Here is a 27,152-nt window from a genome sequence, read left to right on the forward strand (position 1 = left end):
GAATTTTGTCAGACCGATTGGCGAATTTAAGCTAGTAAAAACCTTATTTTATTTGATTGTTTATTTTATTACATTTTATACCAGGAAGGCCTTACAGGTAAACCCCAATGCGCCTTCCTGGCCAATTACAAACAATCCAGCATTTTTATTACAAGTCGTTCAATTACGAGACACTGAAAACTCGCAAATTAACGAGACATCTATGAATTGGACATAAATTTTATTGTACGTTAATCATACTCAAATAGTGGTGACATAGTAGGTAGGAAGGATTTGTATCCAATTTTTAATCGGGAACCGTTTCAACAATGAAATCGGAGAAAATTAGCAAACTCTGATAGGAAACGATCGACCTGGAGTCACAAATATCCAGGTATGACCAGCAACACTACAGATATACTCATAAAAATTATTTTCAATCGAGGACAGCTCATGGGATCGAACCCGGCGCCTCTCTACGCTAAGCAGAAGCTTAACGACCAAGCTATGCTGCTGGTTAAAATAATTATAAAAATTAAATCATGTTTACAAATAATCCTCCTACATAACTACAGTCATTGAAATACATATTGTTGCGTAGGGGTGGGTGGAGGATCCAAGTCAAAAGCCAACAGTCGTTTCACAGCATTTATTGATGATTAAGGAGTTACACACACTGTCACTGCTCCGTCCAGAATGACTTATATCGCCTACGTACCGCCTTATAAAGGGTAGATCTCTCAGGACGCCTAATCTGTTTACCTGTTGTATAGTCACGTATTCGGATATGTATTTCCAAGACAATGGGTCTTCCCGTACCGATTCTGAGAAATAACTAATAACGGTCATTGTTTAGCCTAAATGCACTTAGAGTCCAGATATAATCTTTGGAAGTAAGTGCATGCATTTAGTTAACCGATAACAGATATCCGTTGGTCTAAGTACAACTCGCTCAATCCACGGCGTACGTAACATTGCCTCCCTCTTAGGTCAAATCGTCCCGATTGACCAACAAATCATAACTGATAAATCTACAGTAGTTACATTTATCTCCGATATCAGTCACAGTTACATTTACAATTACAGCCGTTATCTTTACAGCTACAATGGAAACAATGACATTTAAATTCTACTACCGTTACCTTTACAATTCTAATTCTGTTACAGTTAGATTAACGTCACCTTTACAATTGAAACAATTACATTAAACCTTCGTTAAATTTCAATTTACGACACCTTTACAATGTAAACAATTACATTAAACTTTCGTTAAACTTCAATTTACGACACCTTTACAATGGAAACAATTACATAAAACTTTCATTACACTTCACTTTACGTCACCTTTACAATGGAAACAATTACGTTAAACTTTCGTTACCCTTCAATTAACGACACCTTTACAATGGAAACAATTACATTAAACTTTCGTTACCCTTCAATTAACGACACCTTTACAATGGAAACAATTACATTAAACTTTCGTTACACTTCAATTTACGTCACCTTTACAATGGAAACAATTACATTAAACTTTCGTTACAATTCACTTTACGTCACCTTTACAATGGAAACAATTACAGTAAACTTTCCAATCCCCTAAAATTAGTCATCCGATGTTTTACATTTGGAAATCATTATCTGTTAGCTCTTCGGGCCAAAATTTCTCACGTGTTTGGTCCATCACCAAAGTCCAAATTTGCTATGGCAGCCCCGTATTCCTGTCATGTGGCCCAGCATCCTGCTGCAGACCAACGTTCAACCCAGAACGTGCTCCAAAGCCATGTCCCACAAGAATCGCTCCCATCCTCACAAAAGTGACTTGGTCCATGTCTCTCGTGTCACCATCGTCCAAATTTGCTACGGTGGCCCAGTGTTCCTATGTCATGTGGCCCAGCATCCTGCTGCAGACCAACGTTCAACCCAGAACGTGCTCCAAAGCCATGTCCCACAAGAATCGTCACCATCCTCACAAAAGTGACGGTTGACCCTGGAAAATGTGCACCCCTCAGTCTGCCACTCTGTTGGTGGTGCTTCTTTTCCGTTCCCTTGACCCTGGAAAATGTGCACACCTCAGTCTGCCACTCTGCTGGTTGTGTTTCTTCTCCGTTCCATTGACCTTGGTAAATGTGCACCCAACAGTCTGCCACTCTGTTGAATGTGCTTCTTTTCCGTTCCATTGACCCAACTGAAATCCATTTCTTTCTGATGTATTTTCCCGTTACATCTGCGAGATGATCTAAACACTGCTGCAACTGTCCATGTATTTTTTCAGGTACTCGTGTTTCCACTAGTTTCCAACTAGATTTTTTTTCGATGTTGACGTATATCAATTGTTCCGCTCTCTCTCGTTGAAGTCGCGATCTGGCGTTTCTTCGGTTTCAAATGCCCTCACGTGGTTGATCCAAGTCGCTCGTTTCCCCAACGTCCAAATTTGTTGCGGTGGCTCCGTCTTCCGGTCATGTGGCCCAGCATCCTGCTGCAGACCAACGTTCCACCCAGAACGTGCTTCCGTTGCCATTCCCTCTGAAGCGGTGCCTCTATCCTCCCAAAAGTGACTTGATTGACTCCGCCGACTGACCAACCAACATTTATCCAATCTGATAAATGTGCCTCTCTGCCGTTGCATGGTTCCGATTGAATTCCATTTCAATCCGTTTACTTTCCGACTCTATGCGAGACGACACCTGTGACGTAACAGGTGGTTAACTAGTTTCCAATTAGACTCGACTAGTTTCCAATTAGATTTTTTTCCAGTTTGTTGACATCTGCCGTCAACAAACAGTTGAAGGGAATAGTGGCTTGTAATCGACATCTCTCAGTTGTAGTCGATCTCCGCTCCTCTTCTGACGACGATGCTTTCCCGTGGATCGTCGTCACCTACAGCCGCTAATTCTTGCTACTTGCGGCGTAAGTAGACTGGCGAACTGCACTCGCCCCGGTCGCCCTTTGGATGACTCTGCAATTGCCGGATGCTGCTCCTCGATGTTGCCCTTGACAGCGCCCCAAGTTGTCCTCTCCCGGCAGCACTTGTACGAAACCTCCCGTTTCGTAACCTCCTTCCGTCATCCCGATGAATTCTCGGCGGCCACCGCCGATAATGTCAAAGTCGAGTTGCAGTGATAACTGCAATTCGACAACCGAATATGTGATGACCGATTCTGTGTGTTGCAGTGAAAACTGCATTTTTTTATTTCGTGTCTCCATGGCTCGAACTCTCTCCTACAGCTCCCGAGGATGGCTTCGCTGTAGCTTCTCTTCCTTCGCTGGTGACTTTGTTCCACGGCCCATCTTGGATCCCACTTCTGACGACCAGTGTTGCGTACGGGTGGGTGGAGGATCCAAGTCAAAAGCCAACAGTCGTTTCACAGCATTTATTGATGATTAAGGAGTTACACACACTGTCACTGCTCCGTCCAGAATGACTTATATCGCCTACGTACCGCCTTATAAAGGGTAGATCTCTCAGGACGCCTAATCTGTTTACCTGTTGTATAGTCACGTATTCGGATATGTATTTCCAAGACAATGGGTCTTCCCGTACCGATTCTGAGAAATAACTAATAACGGTCATTGTTTAGCCTAAATGCACTTAGAGTCCAGATATAATCTTTGGAAGTAAGTGCATGCATTTAGTTAACCGATAACAGATATCCGTTGGTCTAAGTACAACTCGCTCAATCCACGGCGTACGTAACAATATTTTAATAATTAAGACCTAAAAAAAAAATGAAACGGACGTACAACAACTCAGATTACAACAAAATGGCGCCAAATCCCATACAAGTCATCAAATAATCGCTTCACAATCTCCAATAAACGGCAACGACTTCTGAAAACGTGCGATTCAATTGGATTACTTTCTCTTAACAACAATATTATACTATGTATGTACGTACGTCGATGTCAATAAGCTGAGCGTTTGATCGGATTAAATTCCACCGAGTCAAAATTGCATAAAATTGCAAGCAGCATGCAACTTGCTTGCAACTACATAATTAAACTGAAAGCATGGCAAAGTGAGCATTTTCTACACTGCATTTAAATACTCGGCAAAAACCATCACGCTACATCCGAGCACGCACGTGCTCCTGAAACTACGTGAAAGCTTACATACGAACAAAAATAATTTCAACGAAATCGATCACCGCATTAAATGCACATTATGCATAGAACACACACACACATACATATATACATATAATGTGAGGCTTCGAGGGGTGGAAATTCCCAAGGATGTTCGCATGGGGAGTTTTTCATACCGACCGCCCGTGGCTATCGGAAAAACACGGACTCTAATTGAATATAGCCTTACGATAGCGAAAAATCTTTCCTCTTGTTTACAACTCTTCAATAGAATTTATTTTTATTTTTTTTCTTTTAGAAAAAAACACGTAAACAAAATTATAACTCTGGCTGATTTCGATTAAATATAAATTGTATTATAACATACATCATTCATTGAACATTGAGAGAATCCAAAAACGGTTTCTCAGATATCTTTATGTGAAACGGTATGGTTATTATCCTTGGCTATATCCTAGTGCATTCCTATTAGGGGCGTTGGGTTTCAACTCATTGGAGTCTCGTCGGGATATGTTACTGGGAAGGCACTTTTTTAAGCTGTTGAATGGGATAATACACAATCCTCAGGTTCTTAATGAATTTAGGTTTTATACACCTAGTAAATTCAGGCACCTGAGGAATCGTGATTTGTTTGTTCCTCCTGTGGCTCGCACAAATATGTTGGCAACGGCTCCTATATCTAATGATATATCTGCTCAACCGGATTGCTGGTGAAATTGAACTCTTCAATATAAACTATGCTAATCTGGTTGAGTGGTTGTTGAAGAATGCCAGTGGTTGATTTTGCCAATTATAAATGTGAATGATTGTTATTTTTATGATTTTATGATTATAATGATGTTGTGTTATTATTGTTATCATGTTATTATTATTGAATGACTGGCCACAGTGACGCGTTGGAGCTCTCTGTAATGTCACTGTGGCTAAATATGTTAAATAAATAAATATATAAGCCAGCCAGCAGTTTGGCTTAATACTGTTGGTTAGATTTGGGGGTATTTGTGACGCCAAATCAATTGTTTCTTATCAGAGTTTGCCAATTTTGTCTGATCATTGTTGAAACGGAAACAGAAACGAAATATCCTTTCCTGTTGTCACAAATATTCTGTATTTATTGTGTGTATAATTTGTAAAAATTATGTACAAAATCTTAATCCATAGATGTCTCAGTGGATTAATTTTGTAATTAATTCATTAATTAATTGTTATTTCGTGTTTTTCAGCTTCTGGAAATACAGTGATTTATGTAATAATAAAATTGCTGCATTGTTTGTAATCAATTGTCCAGGAAGGCGCATTGGGGTCTTCCTGTCAAGCCTTCCTGGTATATCTATGTAAAAATAAAATGAAATAAAACGTAAAACGTAAACAAAACGAAATTGTTCATATTTATAATTTTCTCATTAATTTATTTCCAAATTCAATTACTATACGCCTATTTATTGCTTGCATCCAATTTTTTCAATTAAAAAAATCTAATTTTATAAAGATGTTTTTTAAAAGACTACATACTAACAAACCGCCAATATGAAATTCGACGTAAAATTTTTGCAATAAAAAATATATAACTTGGTATTAAGTTTAAACTTCTAGATATGAAATCTAAGTTCAATGCGCTGAAAGGTTTCCGAGAAAAACATTAAAAAAAAACCTCAATTCTCTAAAAAGTAAAAGTACTACTTCCGGTTGAGGTAAAAATATATTAAGGTATAAAATTTATAATTTCGGTCTAATTTAGTTAAAGGTTTGTGAGATAATTGAATTCAAAATTTAAAAAAAGGACACCTATAAGTGGAGGTACCATTTCTGGTCAACTTAAAAATTTGAAAAAAATTTACGTCGTATCGATAAAAATTTCAGTAACCGATATTAAGTTTCAGTTCGATAGGACTAACGGTGTTCAAAAAATCCTCAAAATACACAGACACACACTTATATTTTTTCTAGATCGTGAAAACGTAATCAGTGATCGATTCTGAGTTCGAATCAGTCAAAATCTCGAGTTTGAATTTTCGCATGATCACAAAACTTTATCTATTGTTACTACGTACTACATAGATAAAGTAAAAACTAGAAGTTTGTCATTAATTTATTATATTACTAGTGTTTTCATTCGGCTTGTTGTTTTTTTTTATTTTAATATACATAACTTCTTTCAACATAGCGTGTGTTTTTAAATCTTTCAAAAAAAGAATTATTAAAACTTGCAATCACAGATATCATACCAGCATATCCTAATCCAAAATATCGATAAATAAATTTTGAAATCAACATATATTAATTTATATAGTGTAAATCTATACTTTTTTTTAAAGAGGATTTTTTCGATAGTATTCCACAATAAAAACATTCAGAAAAGATTTCAAACCCTCAGATATTGAAATTCACTGTTTTTTTTTTCTCGCATAGCATACGTACATATATGCTTCTCAAATTGAATCATTCATTCAAATAAATAGCAAAATAATCTATAAGATACATACATATATGTATGTCGAAGACAACTTTAATGAGGCTGTGTTTAATTCATGTTCAATTTACAAAATCTATCTATAGTAACTGTCATCGAGAGTTTTCGAAAAATTCGGGTGGTCTATAATGAGTTAAAATACAGCTTTCGTTATTTTACGAGTCATGGATATATATATTTACATGAATATATTATGGATGTGGAGTTTTCGAAAAATTCGGGTGGTCCATAATGAGTTAAAACTCAGCTTTCGCTATTTTACGAGTCATCAAATATTGCACGAGTCATGTAGTTCATTAATGAACAGATTATTTTTGTCTGCAGAGAATGAATCGAATTCAAATAAAAAAATAGTAATTAATTAATTCAATCCATGTTCAATGGCAAACGTGAAAGTTTCAAAAGTAGTTGCTTTGAATGATGAAAGAATAATTTTAATTAAAAACTAAAAAAATCTTGAGTAAATTTGAGGTTTGCCGTTATTTGTTGAATGAACTTCAACGACCGTCTTTGTAATAAAGTTATTCCAATATTATTACAAATTTTAATAATGAACCATAAAAACTTTCGTATATTTTGAACGACCGACGTTTATGGTCCACATGTCTTCGAGGCACATATTATATTAAATTTCTTGAAAGTACATAAATACATTCATTCATACGATGAAGTTCAGAACGTCAGCTTAGAAACTGAAATTAATCATTTAAATACATATGTATAATACACACAAACAGAACAATCAAACTTTCACAAGCTGGGCAAAGTAAATACCGAGAAAATAGAATAGTATTAGAATACTATTCCAAAAATAACCACCAACCTATTATAATAACATTCATAATGTAATATTATCAACTAACTGAAACCGGCATGCGTTGCAATACCAAAATAACGCAATTCCCGCTCCCGTTCCTAACAACGTAGGTTGCGAACGGATTTGAAATTATTTGCCATGCAATTCCACTCATTCCCGTTTTTCCCGTTTCCGTTCCCGTTTTTGGGCGATTTTTTTACAGAAACTATCGCGGACATGCACACAATAACTCTTGTAAGTTTCATTGCAATCAGTTGAATGGTATAGGAACACATACGTGACAGACAAACTGACAAACATTGATTTTTATATCTCGTATATATACATAGATTAGCCAGCAGCATAGCTCGGTCGTTAAGCTTCTCCCTAACGCCGAGAAGCGCCGGGTTCGATCCCATGAGCTGACCTCGATTGGAAAAAAAATTTTACATCTGTAGTGCTGCTGGTCAGACTTGGATATTGTTACTCCAGGTCGATTGTTTCCTATTAGAGTTTGCCAATTTTCTCTGATTTCATTGTTGAAACGGTTCCCGTTCCCGACTTGGTGGGAAATAGCGTTTATGGAGAACGCCGAACCTGTTCGAACTACTGCATGTCCGAACACTCGGCTACCTGCCTTTACCAAACTAAACACCCAAGCAAGCGATGGTTCCGAGTGAACTCATTGATTCGTAAAGTAAATGCTGTCCATCATAAAAAAAAAATAAAAATTTAATCCCTGAACCCACCCCTACGCAAATCTAGTTTAAATCATCAATACTTTCACAAACAAAAAAATAATTGTACAAAATTTAGTATTTCTATATGTACCTATAGAAAAGACCTTTTTTCTTCTTCCACTGCTTGTTCCAATCATAAATTTGACTCGACTGATCGATTTTGGCATAAAGCAAATCCAAAAATGAAAAATTAGTTAGTCAATAAATTTTTCCTACAGCACCTACTTTTCCTTCGATTTTCAATGAATTATCAACTGTATGCTTGTTGAAACCATCAAATAGTATTAGAGTTATCATTCGAGTCAAAAATATTTATTATGGAAACAAAATTCAAATAAAGGCAATTTTCCCAAAAAAATTTAAAAGTCACTGCATAAATTCCAACCATTTTTGACACTGTATGTATAATCAAACACATAGATTTTATAAGATTCCGGCGAAAATACCTCGTTATTTTTTCATTTATTCAACTTTCGTGCTAATCAATCTCTTCCCGTTTCGTGACTTTGAACAGGACTCCCTTTGTTTTCTCGGATTTCCTTTTTCCTAAAAATTTCCATACATATTGATTATGTAAATACAGGAATAAATATACGAAACGCTATTTGTTCAAGTGTACCTACCGTTCATTCGACAACGCAAAAACGAATTTTGAAAACTTACACACTTACCCTTCGCAAATAATACACATAATAAACAAATTCACACACAATTCAAAATATCTGCATACATAATATACCCGTCACGTACTAACATCTCTATTTTCCACTTACAATTCATTTTATAAGTGCACCCTTGCGGGAGGCTGTTAAAAAGTTCCTTAATTGGCTCAGTCCCTTTTGGGTACCTTCACGCACTTAAATTTTATATTTTATTATAACTTACTTCAATGCCTAATGTTCGCTAAGTTTCTCACATAGAAAAAGTCATCCTAATGAAAAAATGATATGGATATAACACCTTTAAGGATGTTATATATGAAAATAAAACCTTAAAGGATTTTATGTATGATATGTATATACGGTGGCCATATTTTTTGGAGAAAATAAATGACATATACACGATACACGAATTAAAATAAAGTTATATATTATATGTAAATGTAATGTAATATAATTTATAGGCGCGCGCGCACATATAGATTACCTTATATTATACTATATTTATATAACTTTATTTCAATTCGTATATCATTTCCTTTCCGAAGCCACCCGTTGAAATCAACGGGCACAACACTAGTTTAAAATACATTTACCAACTTGAATTAGTACGTTTAGGTAATAAAAAAATTGAGATAGAAACCAAATCTTTATAAAGTGAAAATTAAGTTAGAAAAGTCATTACATTACAAAAAAATATGTAAAAAAAAGTATATTTTCGACTTTTAAAATTATTTAGATAATCAATTATAAGTTTTTAAAACCATTTAAAAGTCACAATCAATAGAAAAAACATGTGACTATTGATTTCAATACTCTTAATTGCAAATCGATACTAAATTTTGAGCTAAAGCCACGAAACTGTAAAAATTGCACATTTTTTAAAACGTTCATACATATTTCATAAACAAAAAAAAACAAATAAAAATCATTATCATAATCGAATTCAATGGATCAAACTTAATAAATATTGATTTATCTACAATCCGGTATTTTTTTTTTGTCACTCAATGTTATCAATACATGTTAGATAAATTTATAAATTTCATCTTAAAATATTTAGGCGTTAATATTATATTTTAGCGATAGTCGATATTACAAAATAAAACGCAATTTTATAATATATGTAAATAAATTTAAATTACAGAGCAGTGAAATAAAGGACTATCCTCCTATGTATGTATGTATATAAACGACATATGGTCAGCGTAATGATATATGTATGTAATACATACAAATACTATACAGTATCTAAACAGTGTCGATATATTGCATAGTGATCCAATTTCACTGACACCTGATGGTTGATTTGCATGCAAATTCAATCACCTGCAGATTGTGGATTCAACTGCATGTACAATCAGTACGGAAAGTGCCTTGTTGCCTTTAACGGGATTTGAATCCTGAGAGAAATCCTCTGAAACACCCGACCGAGTGATAAAAGTCGTTCTGTTCGCATTAATATTCCAAATGTACATATGTGTATATACATATGTAGTAGTTTAAATATTATATCATTGTAAGGAGCTTACTTCGGTACAATATGGTAGCAAAGTACGTCGATAAATTTCAATTGTCAATTGATAAAATACACACTGATAGTGTTTCAAAATGCGAATCTCGAATACATTCCAAATTATCTACGGGAAAAGTTTACTTTTATCTGCGTTGTCAAAGTGGCCCAAAACACGATAAATCACACAGGGGAAAAGTTCCACTCGAAATGATGAACGCTCTCAAATTAGCCTTAAGCTTACCGGGAAAACGAGGGATAATTTCATTTCCGATTCACGTAATAATACCTGGCGTTGCTCGATCGAGCGGAAAATCAAAGCTCTGCGCGTTTAAAAAAAATACGCCGAATAATTGGCAGACGGGCTTTTTAATAGCAATAATCGGATCATATTAAAAAAATATCCTATATATCCTATAACATTTATCAAAAAACAGATCCGTCGTCACTTTACTATACGACAGCACAATTTATTTATTTATTTATTGAAAAATCAACAGGCCTCAGATGTAGAAATTCATAAAAATAAAGAATAAATATATCTGAGCCCAAATAGCATCTGAGCCCAATTATAGATTTTTACAAAATACATACATATACGGTTCGGTGATTACTGGTCACAAAGTCACTAAAATCTCTATAACGGAACATCTGGCAGCCGAAAAGTCCATCGTACTAACGATGACTATCATACTAACGAGAACTTGAGTGCCAAATATTGTGTATTCGCGATTTTCATGGCAAAAATTGTCTTTGTGACCACTACAATGTGACGAATAGTCCAATTACCATAATATACATATCTAGTACATATAGACTAAATAAGACAATGCATTATTAAAAATAAAGTGATATACATACATATATACATATAAAATGATATAAATATATAAAATGATATAAACATATAAAATGATATAAACATATAAAATGATATAAATATATACATATAAAATGATATACATACATATAACATATATACATATAAAATGATAAAATGATATAAAGTGATATTTGAGTATACGATAGCACTATTCATACTAATCAAACACTGAAAGGCAACAGCCCGGCACAGCAGTGCACGGAAAAGGCAACTTCTATTTATACTGTGCAGCAGCGAACGTTCAGTCAAATTTCATACACATTACAGACGGTGACGATACGGTGCAATATTGCTGCCGTCTTATTGTCGAATCAATGTTGTCACAAGATGACGTCTCCGAAAATGTTCATATGCGCATGCGCACTTTAGTACGCGTGCATCCGCTACTATGACATCACGTCGTGCGTGAATATATCTCCACAGAAAACTGGTTTTGCTTGATACGTTTTGGTGACGTGTACTGCCGTATAATATGAATAGATCGAGTCGGTTGGTGCTGTTACGTCTGCGCCACGTACACATTACCGAACATATGAATGTTTACATATACAATATTATACTAAAGAATACTTTTCGTATTGCTCTTTAAGTGTAGTTAACGGCATGTGCTGTGACAGTATGAATTGACCTTAAACTAAAAAAAATCTCTACCCACTGTGCTGGACGCCGAGCGTCCAATTTTAAAATGTGTGTTATAAGTCAAAATAATGCAAAGTCTGCGAGGTTAATTATTGTAATTAGCTATAAAAATCATTTTATCGTCTATTAAACGTCAAATAATTTTATTTTATATTTGATTTATTATTATAATAAATACATTATGTAAATGGAGAAATAATAATAATAATAATAATATTATGACCAATGTGACCTGGCAGGTTGCCCCAATGCGTCACACCAGTCTTACAAAAAAAAAGAAAATAACAATAAAAATTGGCAATCATTCAACTCATTAAAATAGACTAGTGTTGAATCTCATGAAACTGACCAGTTCATCAACATGACAATCAAAAGGTCCAAATGTTCATTTATCACATTAAGGAACCGGATAGCCTTTACAAGAGACGAGTTATTGAAAGCAGACGTTTTCGCAGGAATAGGTTGGAAAAGTAAATGTTGACGCAAAGCTCTACCGCATTCAGGCGCCGAAAATTTAAATTGCAATAAAATCGAAGGGTTGTCGATTCTTCCCTTTAATACTCCAAAGAAATATTTGGAAATGGCAATAATTCTTCTCGAAGATAGTGAGTCAAAGCCTAGCATACCTTGTAAAAAAGCAGTGGGAAAAAAATGGGGGTAATAGATATATTTCCTCATATCTAATAAGGCATCTATGTAAGAAAATTTAATTAATCAAGAGAAAGAATTTAATTTCACCCCAAATTACAGACCCAAACTCAAACTTTTAATATAAAATAATTGCAACAAATAAAAAATAACAAGGCGGATATCATTCTCACACTGACAATTGAGCACGGCGTACTGAATTCCCGCTAAAATATTTTCTTCTATTGATATTGAACATATTTTGAATCATAGAGGTTTTGACCAGAAATATATAAAATATGATGACCCTGCATTTAGTATATTTGGAGAAATAAAATAAAATATAAGTCCTATCCATCACAGTGTGACAAGTGTTAAAGGTTTGAAACATATCAACGTATATATATTATATAAATAAATATATTTGAACACTTTTTTTGTCTTTCAATATGTACAAGTCTCATAATATTAAATAATAATAAAACCCAAAATGAGAGTTAAAAAATTAAAAATATTCAAAGTGAATAATTTGCCTCATTTGAACACAAATAATATACATTATTCATAGCACATTACTAATTATGTAATTTTGAATTGGGAATTGCTGAGTATATTTACGAGTCACAAAGGACATATAATTCAATAACATATAGCCAAAATTATAATAATAACGAACTCGTTATAATAATTTCACATGAAAGGATTGAAAATTTCATACGAAACGCTACTAAATATAACATACATACATATGTATATAACAATCAAAATTAGAACGTATCACTATCAACAGATTTATATACATACATACTATATAGATGCGACACATGAAATTTTGACACTTTATATTATATTTTACACACGTCAGTATTTTAATTAAAATATAAATAAATTTATAACGATGTCAAGCGCATGTGCTCGAACGAACGACGTAAAATTAACAAGCACACTACAAATATGATTAATTATTGTAAACAGTATCTATTGCTATTCACTTCATATTCAACCAGCAACGTGGACTAGTGGTTAGCATATTATGTTTCGAGCAGAGTGGTCACGGGTTTGAGTCCAACTAGAGTCCCGCTGCTGGCCAGATCTTGGTTTGTGACTACAGGTCGATCGTTTCCTTTCAGAGTTTGCCAATTTTTCTGATTTTCATTGAAACGATTCCCGTACATTAGCATTTCCTTTACAATCTCTCTTGCAAAGTTCAAGTTATTCAGCGTCTTGAGGTTGGTAAATTTCTATAATAAAATGACGCAAAAATTTCTCCATATATGTATGTCACTGTTGATGATGTTTGTATAAATTCACATTGTATAAAAATGCTTGTATGAATTGTATTGTATCTGTATTAGTACACTCGTCGCTTTAGAGCTATTTGTAAAAGCAAGTGCACATGTACGATTGAAATAAAAATAATATACAGTACCCGGCCATATTACTTGTTATACTTTCTTTCACATTTTTTTTTTCTAATCTGAGAGATTTCCCAAATAATTGAAGTATCCGTCAATTCTGTGAGGCGAATAGCGAAGAAAGTTGCATTCATAGCTTCCCAGATTCCAAAAGTCCCTTAATGGCCGCTTTTTATCATCTGAGATATCTGGACCACCCATTTTTTCTTTAAAATTGATTTTTAAACACATAATATTTGATAAAATAAATTTAACTCATCAGAAATATTCAAAGACAACGCTGAGTGATATAAAATCACTAAAATCGGCAGTTGATTTCGCGTAAAAACAATGTAGATGTGTTTTCTTCAGCAGACGCTCGAACACTGTTTTGAGGATACATTTGATGCATTTCTTGCAAAATGAAAAAAAAGGGTCTGATTTTTTTTTGTATGGTCACCAGAAGTCACGCAATAAATTAAGGAGTAATGGGTGCATACAAAAAAAAAGCATTCAGTTGACAAGAGTGTTCTCAGATGGAAAAAAAATGTCAAAGTTTACGCATATGGCAAGTATAACAAGTAATATGGCCGGGTACTGTATATAAAAATGGACGCGATGTACATATGTATGTATGTTTGTGGATGTGATTGTGTTTATGCGGCGAACGCGTCGACCAGTCGTGTCGAGAAGACGCGGAGAAGCGGGGAAGTGGGGGGTGTGGAGCGTCTGACATGTGCTCCTGATATTGAGCGCCAAGCAACGGGTGACGTCAGCGTCAAATACCCTGCACGGAAGCGTACACACATACACACATCCATGAAGCCGCAAACGCACATTCATTCATCATTTCGAACGGGTGAACGGGTTGGATCGGTGAGCGTGTAATGCGCGAATAAAGAATTGCAGACGAACGGTTGAATAATTTATTTTAATATTCGGTACAAGAGTTGATTACGGACTAACTTAAATTCTAACCAGTGGCGGCTCGTGATAATTTTTAGTGGCGGGGCTGCACTGAAAAGATGTCTAAAAAATGTCTTATTCTATCATGTCATAACAGGACATAATTAACACAATTTTTGGCGTATGACCACTTACATGTGGATTTAAGTATTATTGAAAAAAAAACTAGCAAAATTCACCACCCATTAAAGGGGTGCGTCCAAACGCGATGAAGATTTCGAAAAATACGCTGGTACTCCAGTAAGATTCGCGACGCGGATTAAAAAAACCCCAAAACCTTTCAAAAACTTAACCCCCTAATTCGTAACGAAAAACATTAACCTGTTGACAATGCATCGATACATCGGTTGTTTCATCTGCCATAACAGCTAGATAAGTTGCTTTTTTTATTTCAGCACTTATTTGTTCCCTTCACACGTTCAAAATACAATCTAAAAGTTCATTTTGAATAGTTTTTGATGTCCCTTTAAAAACCGAAGAAGTTTGAAAATGTTTTTTTAAAGAATCGTCGAAATTTTGTGAATATTCTAGAAGCCCCCGAAAAACTCCTGGATCTTTTGAATTATCTGTTTCATTGTGTCCCCTCATTGGCATTTCAAATTTGCCGCAAAATTTAACGCAATCAATAATTTTAAATAAAACATCCCAATTTTTTTTGACGTTTTCATTATGCTTATCTATTTCCCACCGACAAGCTTCCCAAAATCGTGAGATTACACACATTTTTTAAATTTATCGTTTAAATGTTTTAAGTCAATAACTCCTGTTTTCGTCCAAGATGCTTCGCCTGGCGACTCGCCTCCAAACAAAAGACACGGATAACAAAATAACGCGTTTTTTTCTGTACTATAATTGTTCTGTTATAATTGTTCTGTATAATTGTTCTGTACTATAAACTGTTCAATAATGTTAGAATTTCTAACATTATTGAATTTATATACTCTTTAGCAAACAATGAATGTGTTGAAGACACGTGTTGTACAATCTTGGTTAGTCAGTGCGTGGGTGTGGTGGATATAATAGTGTTATTCATTAACTACGTGTGTCATTAATCAATGGCGCACTTATAAAATTAGGTGTCTTATCTCTGCTGGTTAGTCGTTTGTTCTTTATATTAATCATGTGACAACGATGGAGTCATATGATGGCGTCATAGAAATGACGAATTTGCGAGTACATGAGTACAATGGTAGAGGGTTGTCTTCAGCCCTTAATTCGCGCACTCAAGGTTTCCTTTTAATTAAAAATTATCTTACATTATATTTTATTATAACTTTATTTTCATTTGTATATCAATTCCTTTCCGAAACCACCCGTTGCCATCAACGAGCACAACTTAATATATTAATATGTATAATATACAAAATTTCCCCCAAAAGTATCCCACACTGGCCCGAACTCTTTCATATATAATCGTATATAAAACGAAAACGAGCAAAGAAGTTCAGCTTGGAGGTAATACGAGTGTTTATCGGGTTGTTGTAGTCCAGAAGTCTAAATTAGTTACAGTTTTCCCGAGAAGCAATAAGACGCCGGAAAAGTCAGAAGTCAGTCTCGCGCCGATGAAAACGTCGTGAAACTTTTCCCCCGCAACTTATTTTACGGCCCGTGCAGCCTCTTTTAATCAAAATTATTACAATCGCAGACTAATTTTCCCATCGGGAGTTCTCACGGCGAGGAAAATTTCCACTCGACCGGCCAGGTATTTTCCACCCCGCGCTGGACCACCGCTCAATCAACGAAACAAAACAAATCTGCAACCCTTATCAATCACAGATATCACAGCGTGTCGGGTCTACTCCGTGTGCGCTCGAATTAATACGGACGAAAACCGAAACCTACCCGAAATATCCTCGACAGTTTCCAAATCAATTATGTACAACATTATGGAATATATTTGTTTTGCGATTAATTTCAAACAGTCGCACCGTCGAGAGTGCGATAAGTGAATCTGCGTCTAGCAAAAATCGCGTAATTATGAAACGACCGAACGAATTTATAGTTTTGTCCAAAGTCGATTTCCGTGCCAAAATTTTGATTTATTATACGGCATTTGTCGTATAAACCTACAGTTCACCTCGCAAATATCGATCGAATGTCGATAAAAAATAATTAAATAATCAACAAAACTTGTGTACTACGACTTGTGTACAAGTCCTGTGAGAATTGAGCTCGACGCAACCACAGGTTTTCCTTGTTGTCAACATATGTACACTTCCCAGACAATTAATTTTTGCGCAGACGGCAAAAACTTGTTTCTCAGTACTTACTTTGAGAGCTTAAACGACGTGCATACTAACGCGACGTGGTGCGATGCAATGCGATGTGCCCAACTTGTACACTCAAATCTTATACTATCAATCTCGCAAATCTTCATTAAAGTCGCTTCACAATACTTATTCAACGATTCGGAAAGTCCACACGCAACCAACGAATATCTGCTCTACCGTATGTAACTCCTTATTAAGGACGAGTTGTACAGCACAGCTTCCCCGATCCGTTGGTGTGTCCACGTAAAGTTCTACCCTGGCGAATCTATTGTTCACGCACGAACTCGCCAAGGTCTGTGAGAACTCCAGCATATCCATTGTTCGGGCACTTGCTGTGTCGCGTTAGCATAATCCGGGGTATCTATTGTTCATTCATAAATCCACTTAGACAGTGGATACTATCTAATAGTGGATGTTCCCACGTTAAAATAGCAAACAACAACAATTATCGTCGTAATGGTAACTGAAATCGCAACTGGAATAGTAAATCGGAATCCGAAACGGAACTGATAAAGGAATCGGAGTCACAATTGGAACCAGGGCCCGAATAGGAATTGGAATCTAAATCGGAACCGAAATTGGTATCGGGAATATAATACTCGTTTCGTACTATAATATTTCGTATAATAATCGTTTCCGTACTATAATACTCGTTTCGATTCGACATATACATATAAGTCACAGCTAAACAAGTATAATGGTGTTACTTTATTGTTCGATTGTCCGGAGCATATTGGAGTTTGGGTCTGTAATTTAGAGTCCCACTGAAATTAAATTCTCTCTCTTGATAGAAAGAGTTGAAAAAAAATTCTTAGATGCCTTTATATGAAGAAATAAAAATAATACCCCTATTTATTTCCCACTGTGGCCTTTTTACAAGGTATGCTAGGCTTTGACTCACTATCTTCGAGAAGAATTATTGCCATTTCCAAATATTTCTTTGGAGTATTAAAGGGAAGAATCGACAACCCTTCGATTTTATTGCAATTTAAATTTTCGGCGCCTGAATGCGGTAGAGCTTTGCGTCATCATTTACTTTTCCAACCTATTCCTGCGAAAACGTCTGCTTTCAATAACTCGTCTCTTGTAAAGGCTATCCGGTTCCTTAATGTGATAAATGAACATTTGGACCTTTTGATTGTCATGTTGATGAACTGGTCAGTTTCATGAGATTCAACACTAGTCTATTTTAATGAGTTGAATGATTGCCAATTTTTATTGTTCTTTTCTTTTTTTTTGTAAGACTGGTGTGACGCATTGGGGCAACCTGCCAGGTCACATTGGTCATAATATTATTATTTATCCATTTACATAATGTATTTATTATAATAATAAATCAAATATAAAATAAAATTTTCTGTCGTTTAATAGACGATAAAATGATTTTTATAGCTAATTAATGTGATTGATGAGCATTTGGACCCGTTTCCTCACATTCAAAATTGCACGCATTGCTCTACTCTGCACCTCCTGCAGTTTATCAACGCACAATCCACTAAATAGATTACTACATAGCATGCAGAAAACTCTTGCAACACTAATCCACATTGCGGTGTATACAATTGGCGTCACACAACCATTCATCATGCAGAAAATAAAGTGCAAAAGTATGATTCGGCGCCCAGCAATATATTTTAATGATCGCAATCGAGAGCTTAAAGACAATTTATGGACCCATATATTTCATTTAGTCCGTGCGGCGGCTATAATTGAAAACTTTTTATTGCATTTAATAATTCAATATATGTATGTATTAATACCACGTAGCTTCTTCTTCCACCCACGCAAACGAACAATCAACATATTACTCGAATGCCGTTTTTTTTTTCTGTTTCGTATTGTTTTTAAATGAAAAAATATAGCACAAAGAGTATCCAACAAAGGCTTTAAGAGATAATGAAAGTGTATGTACATTGTACGGAATAGTTCAAATACATATACATACATACAGCGGGTGTGCTCGGGCCTCTCAATAGTCTAAACCGGAGAGACTGTGTAACAATGGCCAGATAAAACGCTAATGCTATGGCCCACGTCCGACGTTGGCCCTTTGAGTCTTGGCGACCGACAGCCCTATCTTAAGCGCCTCTTCTTAACCCTTACATGCCCGGATTCACTCCGTGAATTATCCCACGACAATAGCGCAAATTTCAAATTCAATATTGGCCCCAGTGCGATAGTAGAATATTCGCTGTGCATGCATAACAAACATGCACAATGCCTTTGAATATCTGACAATGTATAGCTACAGATTTCCACGAAATTGATTTCGATTTATGACGTTCGAATTGTGAAACTGTGAAATGAAATGAATCACATAACGGATCAATGTCTCAAACGAAAGTTGGAACTAAGACTGAATGCACTTTTCCTTTGATATGCCGTAAAAAAGGAACTTGTGGTTTTTCCCTTATTTCGAAAAGGTAGCGTTAAAAGTCCACTATCGCTGAAATGTATTACATAATGTTTTCCAGGAATCGACTCACCATTATCATATTTGGATCGGGTTTGGTGCATCCGCTCTAAAATCGCCAGATTAACAGAACGGCAGCTTTAAACGTAATTCTCGTTTTCTCCAATGATAGATTGCACATCAGATGACGAGTGATCTTTCAATGTGCACAGATGCAATTATTAAAATTGAGTTGGATATTTCTGGCGAGTTTAAAATGAAATGTGAAATGAAATGAATCACATAACGGATCAATGTCTCAAACGAAAGTTGGAACTAAGACTGAATGCACTTTTCCTTTGATATGCCGTAAAAAAGGAACTTGTGGTTTTTCCCTTATTTCGAAAAGGTAGCGTTAAAAGTCCACTATCGCTGAAATATATTACATAATGTTTTCCAGGAATCGACTCACGATTATCATATTTGGATCGGGTTTGGTGCATCCGCTCTAAAATCGCCAGATTAACAGAACGGCAGCTTTAAACGTAATTCTCGTTTTCTCCAATGATAGATTGCACATCAGATGACGAGTGATCTTTCGATGTGCACAGATGCAATTATTAAAATTGAGTTGGATCTTTGAGGTGAGTTTAAAATGAAATGTGAAATGAAATGAATCACATAACGGATGAATGTCTCAAACGAAAGTTGGAACTAAGACTGAATGCACTTTTCCTATGATATACCGTAAAAAAGGAACTTGTGGTTTTTCCCTTATTTCGAAAAGGTAGCGTTAAAAGTCCACTATCGCTAAAATGTATTACATAATGTTTTCCAGGAATCGACTCACCATTATCATATTTGGATCGGGTTTGGTTTTCTCCAATGATAGATTGCACATCAGATGACGAGTGATCTTTCGATGTGCACAGATGCAATTATTAAAATTGAGTTGGATATTTCTGGCGAGTTTAATAAGGCAAGATTCGGAACTTATCGAATCTTGCCTTATTAAACTCGCCTGAAAGATCCAACTCAATTTTAATAATCACCATTTTAATAATTGCATCTGTGCACATTGAAAGGTTACCCGTCATCTGATCTGCAATCTATCATTCGAGAAGACGAGAATTGCATTTAATTGAATTTGATTTTAGAGCGGATGCACCGCATCCATTTGGATCACCCATTAGACATTTTAGTATATTCAATTTAGTATATATGCTTTGGTAAAACCATGGAAAATGTGAAATTACATTTAAAATCATCAATATTTCAAACATCTATATTTCTATAATAATATCTATATTTCTAACATCTATATTTCTCATCTATATTTCATATATATTTCAAACATCTATATTTCTATAAAAACTATATTTCTTGAATAATGTAAAAAAAAACAGTAAATAATATTACATATGTAAAATTTAAAATAGAGAGTGTATTCTCTTAACATACACTCTTTGACATTGCCTATTAGCAAGTGGTGAACGTAGTTTTTCGAAACTTGAAACTTTAATTGAAACTTATCCCTGGTCTACGGTGTCACAAAAAAGACTTTCCACTTTGGGAACTCGGTCTATTTAAAATGATAGGAAATGAAATCATGATTTTTCAGTTTTAATTAAAGATTTTGCCGAAAAAATGGCTCGGAAAGTTCACTTCTGAAATATGATTTTATTTATTTTTAACTCCCCAATGGGGTTGGGAAACCTTGTTAACCACTTTTCTGCCGGTCCCAAGACCGGAAAAAGGAGGATGTTAACGCATTTTTTAATTTTTTTTACTAGGGGCTCTTAGAAAAAATTGTCCGAAGGCGCTGCCTATTAGCACTAAATACTAAAAAACCTTAATAAAAAAAACACCGTATTCTAATACGAAATGCTCAAATTGATTCGACAGCTTTTGTAATTAAATTACAGACAATTTCGACGCCGAGAAAACCCCATTTCAATAAATAGCAACATATTATACAAAGCATAAATTCAAACGTATAACATTTTTCAAAAGCTAGAAATTTACGACATTAGCGACTATGCACTTGGCAACGAACATTGACCGTACGCTCAATTGAACTATGTATGTATGATACTTTATTTTTATTTTAATTTATACCAGGAAAGCCTAACAGGTAACACCAATCCGCCTTCTTGACTAGAAACATTGTACATTTGGTATAATTAGTATTATACAAAGTAAAGACATATTAATTAACAACCACAGAGACATCTATGGTCAATTTTGTAAATTTGCATCATTTAATACAATTCAACGACATTCCGGATTGCTGAAAACTCGAGATTTGCAAGGAAATGGGTAAAGTTGTCAATTCGTTGGAACTGTTTGAATTAAAATCAAATAAATTGGAAAACTCTGATAGGAAACGATCGGCCTGGAGTCATAAATCCAAAGTCTAGCCAGCAGAAACCAATGGATTTGAACTCGTGACCACTCTGTTCAAAGCATTATATGCTAACTATACTAGTCTATTCTGCTGGTTAATTTGAGGTCTATTCATACTATCCAACACTGAAAGGCAACAGAGTCAATTTTTATTTTTCTCATCTCTCTGTATTTTTTCGACCATTTTAGCGCATTAAACTTAAACTTATTTTTTTTTATTTATACCAGAAAGGCCTAACAAGTAATCCCAATGCGCCTTCCTGGCCAGAAACATTGTACATTTGATACAAATATTATTAGTATTGTACAAAGTACATAAATACATATCAATTCATTTTCACAGAGACATCATATTTTCAAATTTGTAAATTTGCAAGATTTTAAACAATTCAGCGAAATTCATTTAATACATATCAACACACCATAATTGGAGGTGATGTGAAGTGAATTTTGATCTTCTCACTTCCATTCAAGCCCCACAGGGATGTTTCGTATTCACAGCTCGTTCTTGTACTTATGTACATATGTATATTGATGCAAGACATTCCTAATTTTTATCATTATTTATTTATTTCAAATTATACCGAGAAGGCCTAACAGGTAACCCCAATGCACCTTCTTGGCCAGAAACACTATACATTTGATGCAAGTATTAGAACTAAATAAAGTAAAGACATATCGATTAACACCCACAGAGACATTTATGGTCAAATTTGTAAATTTGCAGCATTTTATACAATTCAGCGAAATTCCAGATGGCTGAAAACGCGAGATTTGCAAGGAAATGGGTAAAGTTGCCAATTCGTTCAATGAAGATCAGATAAATTGGCAGACACTGATCGACCTGCAATCACAAACCAAGGTCTGGTCAACAGAAACCAGTTGGATTTGAACCCGTGACCACTTTGTTCACAGCATTATATGCTAACCACTAGTCAATTATGCTGGTTAAACATATGTGTATTTCAATTTTTATTTTATATACAACAAAAAAAAACATCAAACATTTACACCCACTCTCAATGAATCAATTACAGCGACGTATTTGACCGTGAAAATTTCCAACGACAATTTAAAAAGATCACCTGACGTAATCCTATTACTTTAAGCATTCTATCTCTAGTTTTTTCCACGACTAATGTGCAATATTAAAAATGCAACGAGGAAAATCGCACGTGAGGACGTCGACCGCCATTTGTCCATTGCGTTTTCAACCGTTGTTATCTACGAGGATTGACGACCTGGCCGCTTCCTGCAAAATTTAAATTAGGACCCCTTCCTTCCGGACGAATAAATAAACAACCCTATTTCCAACCCTGGGAAAAACCCTGTGGTTGTTTTTTTTTATTTTATTTAATTCTGTTTACACCCTCCTTGTTATCTATCAGAATCCGGCGAACACGCACGCGTTAACTTCACGCCATAAAACTTCCGAAAGACATTAATTCGAGTAGCCATTATCTAAGCGTAGTATTTTTGTTTTTTTGCCATCGTAATCTCAATACACACACACAGGTATACAGGTATGCACTGAGAAATACGATTCATACGCCTTGTCGTGCGAAATAAAAGTTTGATTGTAAACATAGGAGTGCTTTTAGCGCGGTAAATAGATTAATAGTGTTCGGTGGGATACTCTCTCGACCGATTTTTATCACATAAAAGCAACCCCCAACAGTACAATTCCATCCTAGGCTTTGTTTAGGGGATGGAAATAAATCGGTTAGGCTTTTTTTACACAATGGCGTTCATACACTAGGGGCCTAATATCGAGAATCATAATCTATGTACCTACAACAAAATGAATGTTATTGTTCGATATGGAAAAACTCACTGCATACATATTCTAATAGTTCTTTATCAACTCAAAATAAAATAAAATTATATCGCGCGCTCATATTACCATTATTAACCTATGCTTCACCTGTATGGAATAACGCCTCGAATACTAATCTTTCCAAGCTCCAAGTAATACAAAATAAATCCCTAAAAATAATTTATAATACACCCATATATACTAACTTGAAAAAACTGCATGCCATATATAATATTCCGTTTGTTACAGACATTACTAACAAACTAACCAGTAGATTCTATGACAGAATCACTAATAACCATACTAACACACTTGTGAACAGTCTCGTTGATTACAACAAAATTTCTATACCCTTCAGGTATAACACACAGATTACCTAAACACAATCTGCTTTAGGTCATCGACTTTAGAGAGTCTTTAATTAATATTCTGTATTAGATGTATTATGAACATTTATAAGGATTGTAAATAGGATTTTGAGTTCTTTTTCCTATTATGCTGTAGATTAACATTAGAATAATATAATACTATGATTACTAACCAAATTAAATTAAATTGTAAAATAGAAAATGATCAGGAGATCAGTAGCTATTAAAATAGATATAAGATGTATTGTGAACATAATTTCGTAATAATAAAAAGCATTAAAAAATCAAAAAATATTCTAATATAAAATACATTATACAATAATAACTCTTTTATTTAATAAAGCAACTTTGGGTGCATGATTTAGATAAATTTTTCTCATTTCGTTTGTAAATAAAAAATTTAAAAACATATGCAGTAGAACTTGTTTGTAAATGAGTGCAAATTGAAACTTTCTTTTTCATTGATACCCAGACGCGATGAATGCATTTAATATGTGATCAAATTGAATTCAATATTGAATATTGGATGCAGAAAAATAAGAGGCACATTCTTAGATATCAAATTTATTATGAACATTATGGGTTTTGAGTTATTCTTCGATATATGTATATATAAATGTATCTAAAGTTATTCATATTGAAATAACACAAAAAATTAAGCCGTTATATGTATTTAAAAGTAGCATAAGTCAACTTTTCTTTTATGTTTTGCGTTTAACAATATTTAAAAATACTATTCGCATGTAATACGTTTATTCTGCTTTCCCGAAATTCTGGACATATTGAATTAAAAGAAGTGATAATAATTTGTGAATTAAGTCAAACGGAAACAGTGTTTTTGGAACTGAAAATTGGACTATCAAATATAACGGCTCATATTATAAATAAAGCAACAACAACAATGTTTGTAAAATATATACATAGATTAGTAGACCTTAGATTTATTTTAGACATACCTAATAAACAGTAAAAGCTTAAAATTAATATAAAAAAGTTGTCAAACGAAATAAATACATTTTAATTCGGAAAATGTCTAAAACATGCCATAAATATGGGAAATCATTGGTTTGTTAAAAGTTTTTGAAAAAAAATGACTTAGTAAATAAATACATAGTAAATAAAATTCGAATAAAATATTCAAAAACAAAAGAAAACACGTAATATAGTGAAACAAAACAAACTGAAAAAAAGCGGAAGATTTTCCGAAAAATGACTTTCGTTTTCAGCGTGATAATACAATACACACGCCCCTTTTTTTGAACGTCGTGTACGCATGTTCGCCGGCGGAAAAACTGCGAGTTTTCCGACGTGGAAAAACGGTTGCACATTTACATAACCTTCAAATTTTCCAACGGAAAATTGAGCATGGTAGGGATTGTTTATATGTGAGAGACACTTACGGTGGTGGATGGGCGGCCGCGATGCAGGGGGGCGCAGCGAGGGGTGCTGGTCGAACAGGGGGGCGGCGGCCGCAGCGGACCGGCGGGGGCGAGGGGCGGCGGGCAGGGAGGCGCGGAGCCCGAGGCAAAACTGAACTGAGCAGGTCGACGAAAGCCGTTGAGTTTTAAAATGTGGAAATGCAAAGAGGGGGGACGTCACCCCTCACGTTAGGCACGACAACGTGACAGCGCGCGGCTCTGTGCAGCGCCCGCCGCTACCGAACGCCTGTACGTGACCGCAACGCGCGCGCAACTGCCGCCCTGCAACCGAACCTCTCGTCCCCGACCTCGTACCGCTCTGTCCTCTCCCCTGCTCTATCTGTGCCGCCCCTCTACGGCCGCCCCTTGCCACTGCCGCCCCCTCTGCTCCACCCCCACCGCCCGATTACTTTTCCGATCTTTTCCCGCCCGTTCGCTCAACTAAACTCGCAACTTGCACATCGCGATTTTTCCCCCGCCGGAAATTTCACTTTTGGATTGAATGTATCGAATTTTCCACAAATACAAACATACATACAAACATATTTTATCGTATATAGAAGTCCGAAAGCAGATTTACCCTTTCTGCTTTGGTGGTAAACAACCAGCAGCGTGGTCAAGTGCTATATTCTCTCATGCTAGGGGTCATGAGTTCGCTTCCCACTGGAGTCTCGTTGCTGGCCAGACCTTAGTTTATCAAGGTCGGTCGTTTCTTATCAGAATTTGTCAAGTTTTCTGATTTGAAACGATTCCTTTAAAATTAGCTTTCTTATCCAATTTTCTATTGCAAAAACCTTGAGTTATTATTATATCTTAGGTTTCGCCAGATGTCTCTATGGATGATTATCGAAATATAAATATTTCGTATTTTTACATAATAAAAAATGTTAATATTCGTATTGTTCACGATGTTTATAATGTCTGAACATAGATGGCAAGTGTTGTTTCGATTTGTTTTTATGTTTAATTATGTATTTAATAATATATGTATTATATAATTTATCGATTCGCACATTCGCCACTTTGGAGCAATCGTTAGGTGAGTGTGCATGATAAATTAAAAAAAATAAAATAAAAAAATAAAGACTCGTTTACGTCGGAATTTACATTTTAACAACAATGAAGAAGGTGGAACTTGTTTTGGAATAATACATTAATTAACCCTTTGAATGTTGACCAACGCCGATCGGCGTCTTGCTGACAAATCCATGGTCCTGAAGTACGCCGATGTGCGTTGTACATTTTGCACGTATAAAATAAACAAGAATACTACCTGCTAAACCTTCCCAAGTAGTATTGAAAAACATCGATAAAGAAAAATGCATTCAACATGAATCTTATAATCTGTGGAATTGCTTTGTCTACGTTTATAAAGACTCGTTTACACCGAAATTTACATTTTAACAACAACGAAGAAGATGGAACTTGTTTTGGAAAAATACATTAATTAACCCTTTGAATGCTAACCAACGCCGATCGGTTGCCAATCGCCAATCGCCGATTGCCAACAGGTCCACGAGCTTGAAATACGCCTATAGGCTTTGTTTTTTGAGTATGTAAATTATCAACTAGAAAAATACCCGCTAAGCCTTTCCAGATGAATTTTGAGCATGTACAAAGTAAACTCCCTGCCAAGCCTTTACTAACCTACCCTAAGCTAAGAATACTACCTGCTAAGCCTTTCCAGGTAGCATTGAAAAAAAATGCATTGAACATGGGTCGTGTAATCC

The 27,152-nt window shown here is 35.1% G+C and overlaps 1 protein-coding gene across 1 annotated transcript; it reads right to left on the reverse strand.

Annotated features, from left to right (window-relative positions):
- Positions 1–566: 566 nt before the first annotated feature.
- On the reverse strand, positions 567–2,597 carry LOC143918955 (uncharacterized). Its single transcript, XM_077441086.1, has 2 exons — positions 1,378–2,597; positions 567–1,323 (listed from the first exon to the last, which is right to left on the reverse strand). The coding sequence occupies exon 1, from the start codon at positions 2,157–2,159 to the stop codon at positions 1,821–1,823; it is 339 nt and encodes a 112-aa protein (XP_077297212.1). The 5' UTR covers positions 2,160–2,597; the 3' UTR covers positions 567–1,323; positions 1,378–1,820.
- Between the last annotated feature and the right edge of the window lie 24,555 nt (positions 2,598–27,152).

Source organism: Arctopsyche grandis, chromosome 1 (assembly GCF_051622035.1).
Source record: "Arctopsyche grandis isolate Sample6627 chromosome 1, ASM5162203v2, whole genome shotgun sequence".
NCBI classification, from domain to species: domain Eukaryota; kingdom Metazoa; phylum Arthropoda; class Insecta; order Trichoptera; family Hydropsychidae; genus Arctopsyche; species Arctopsyche grandis.

Coding starts and splice junctions, on each gene's coding strand:
- LOC143918955 (XM_077441086.1), bottom strand. CDS start 2,159: ATGGAACGGAAAAGAAGCACATTCAACAGAGTGGCAGACTGTTGGGTG.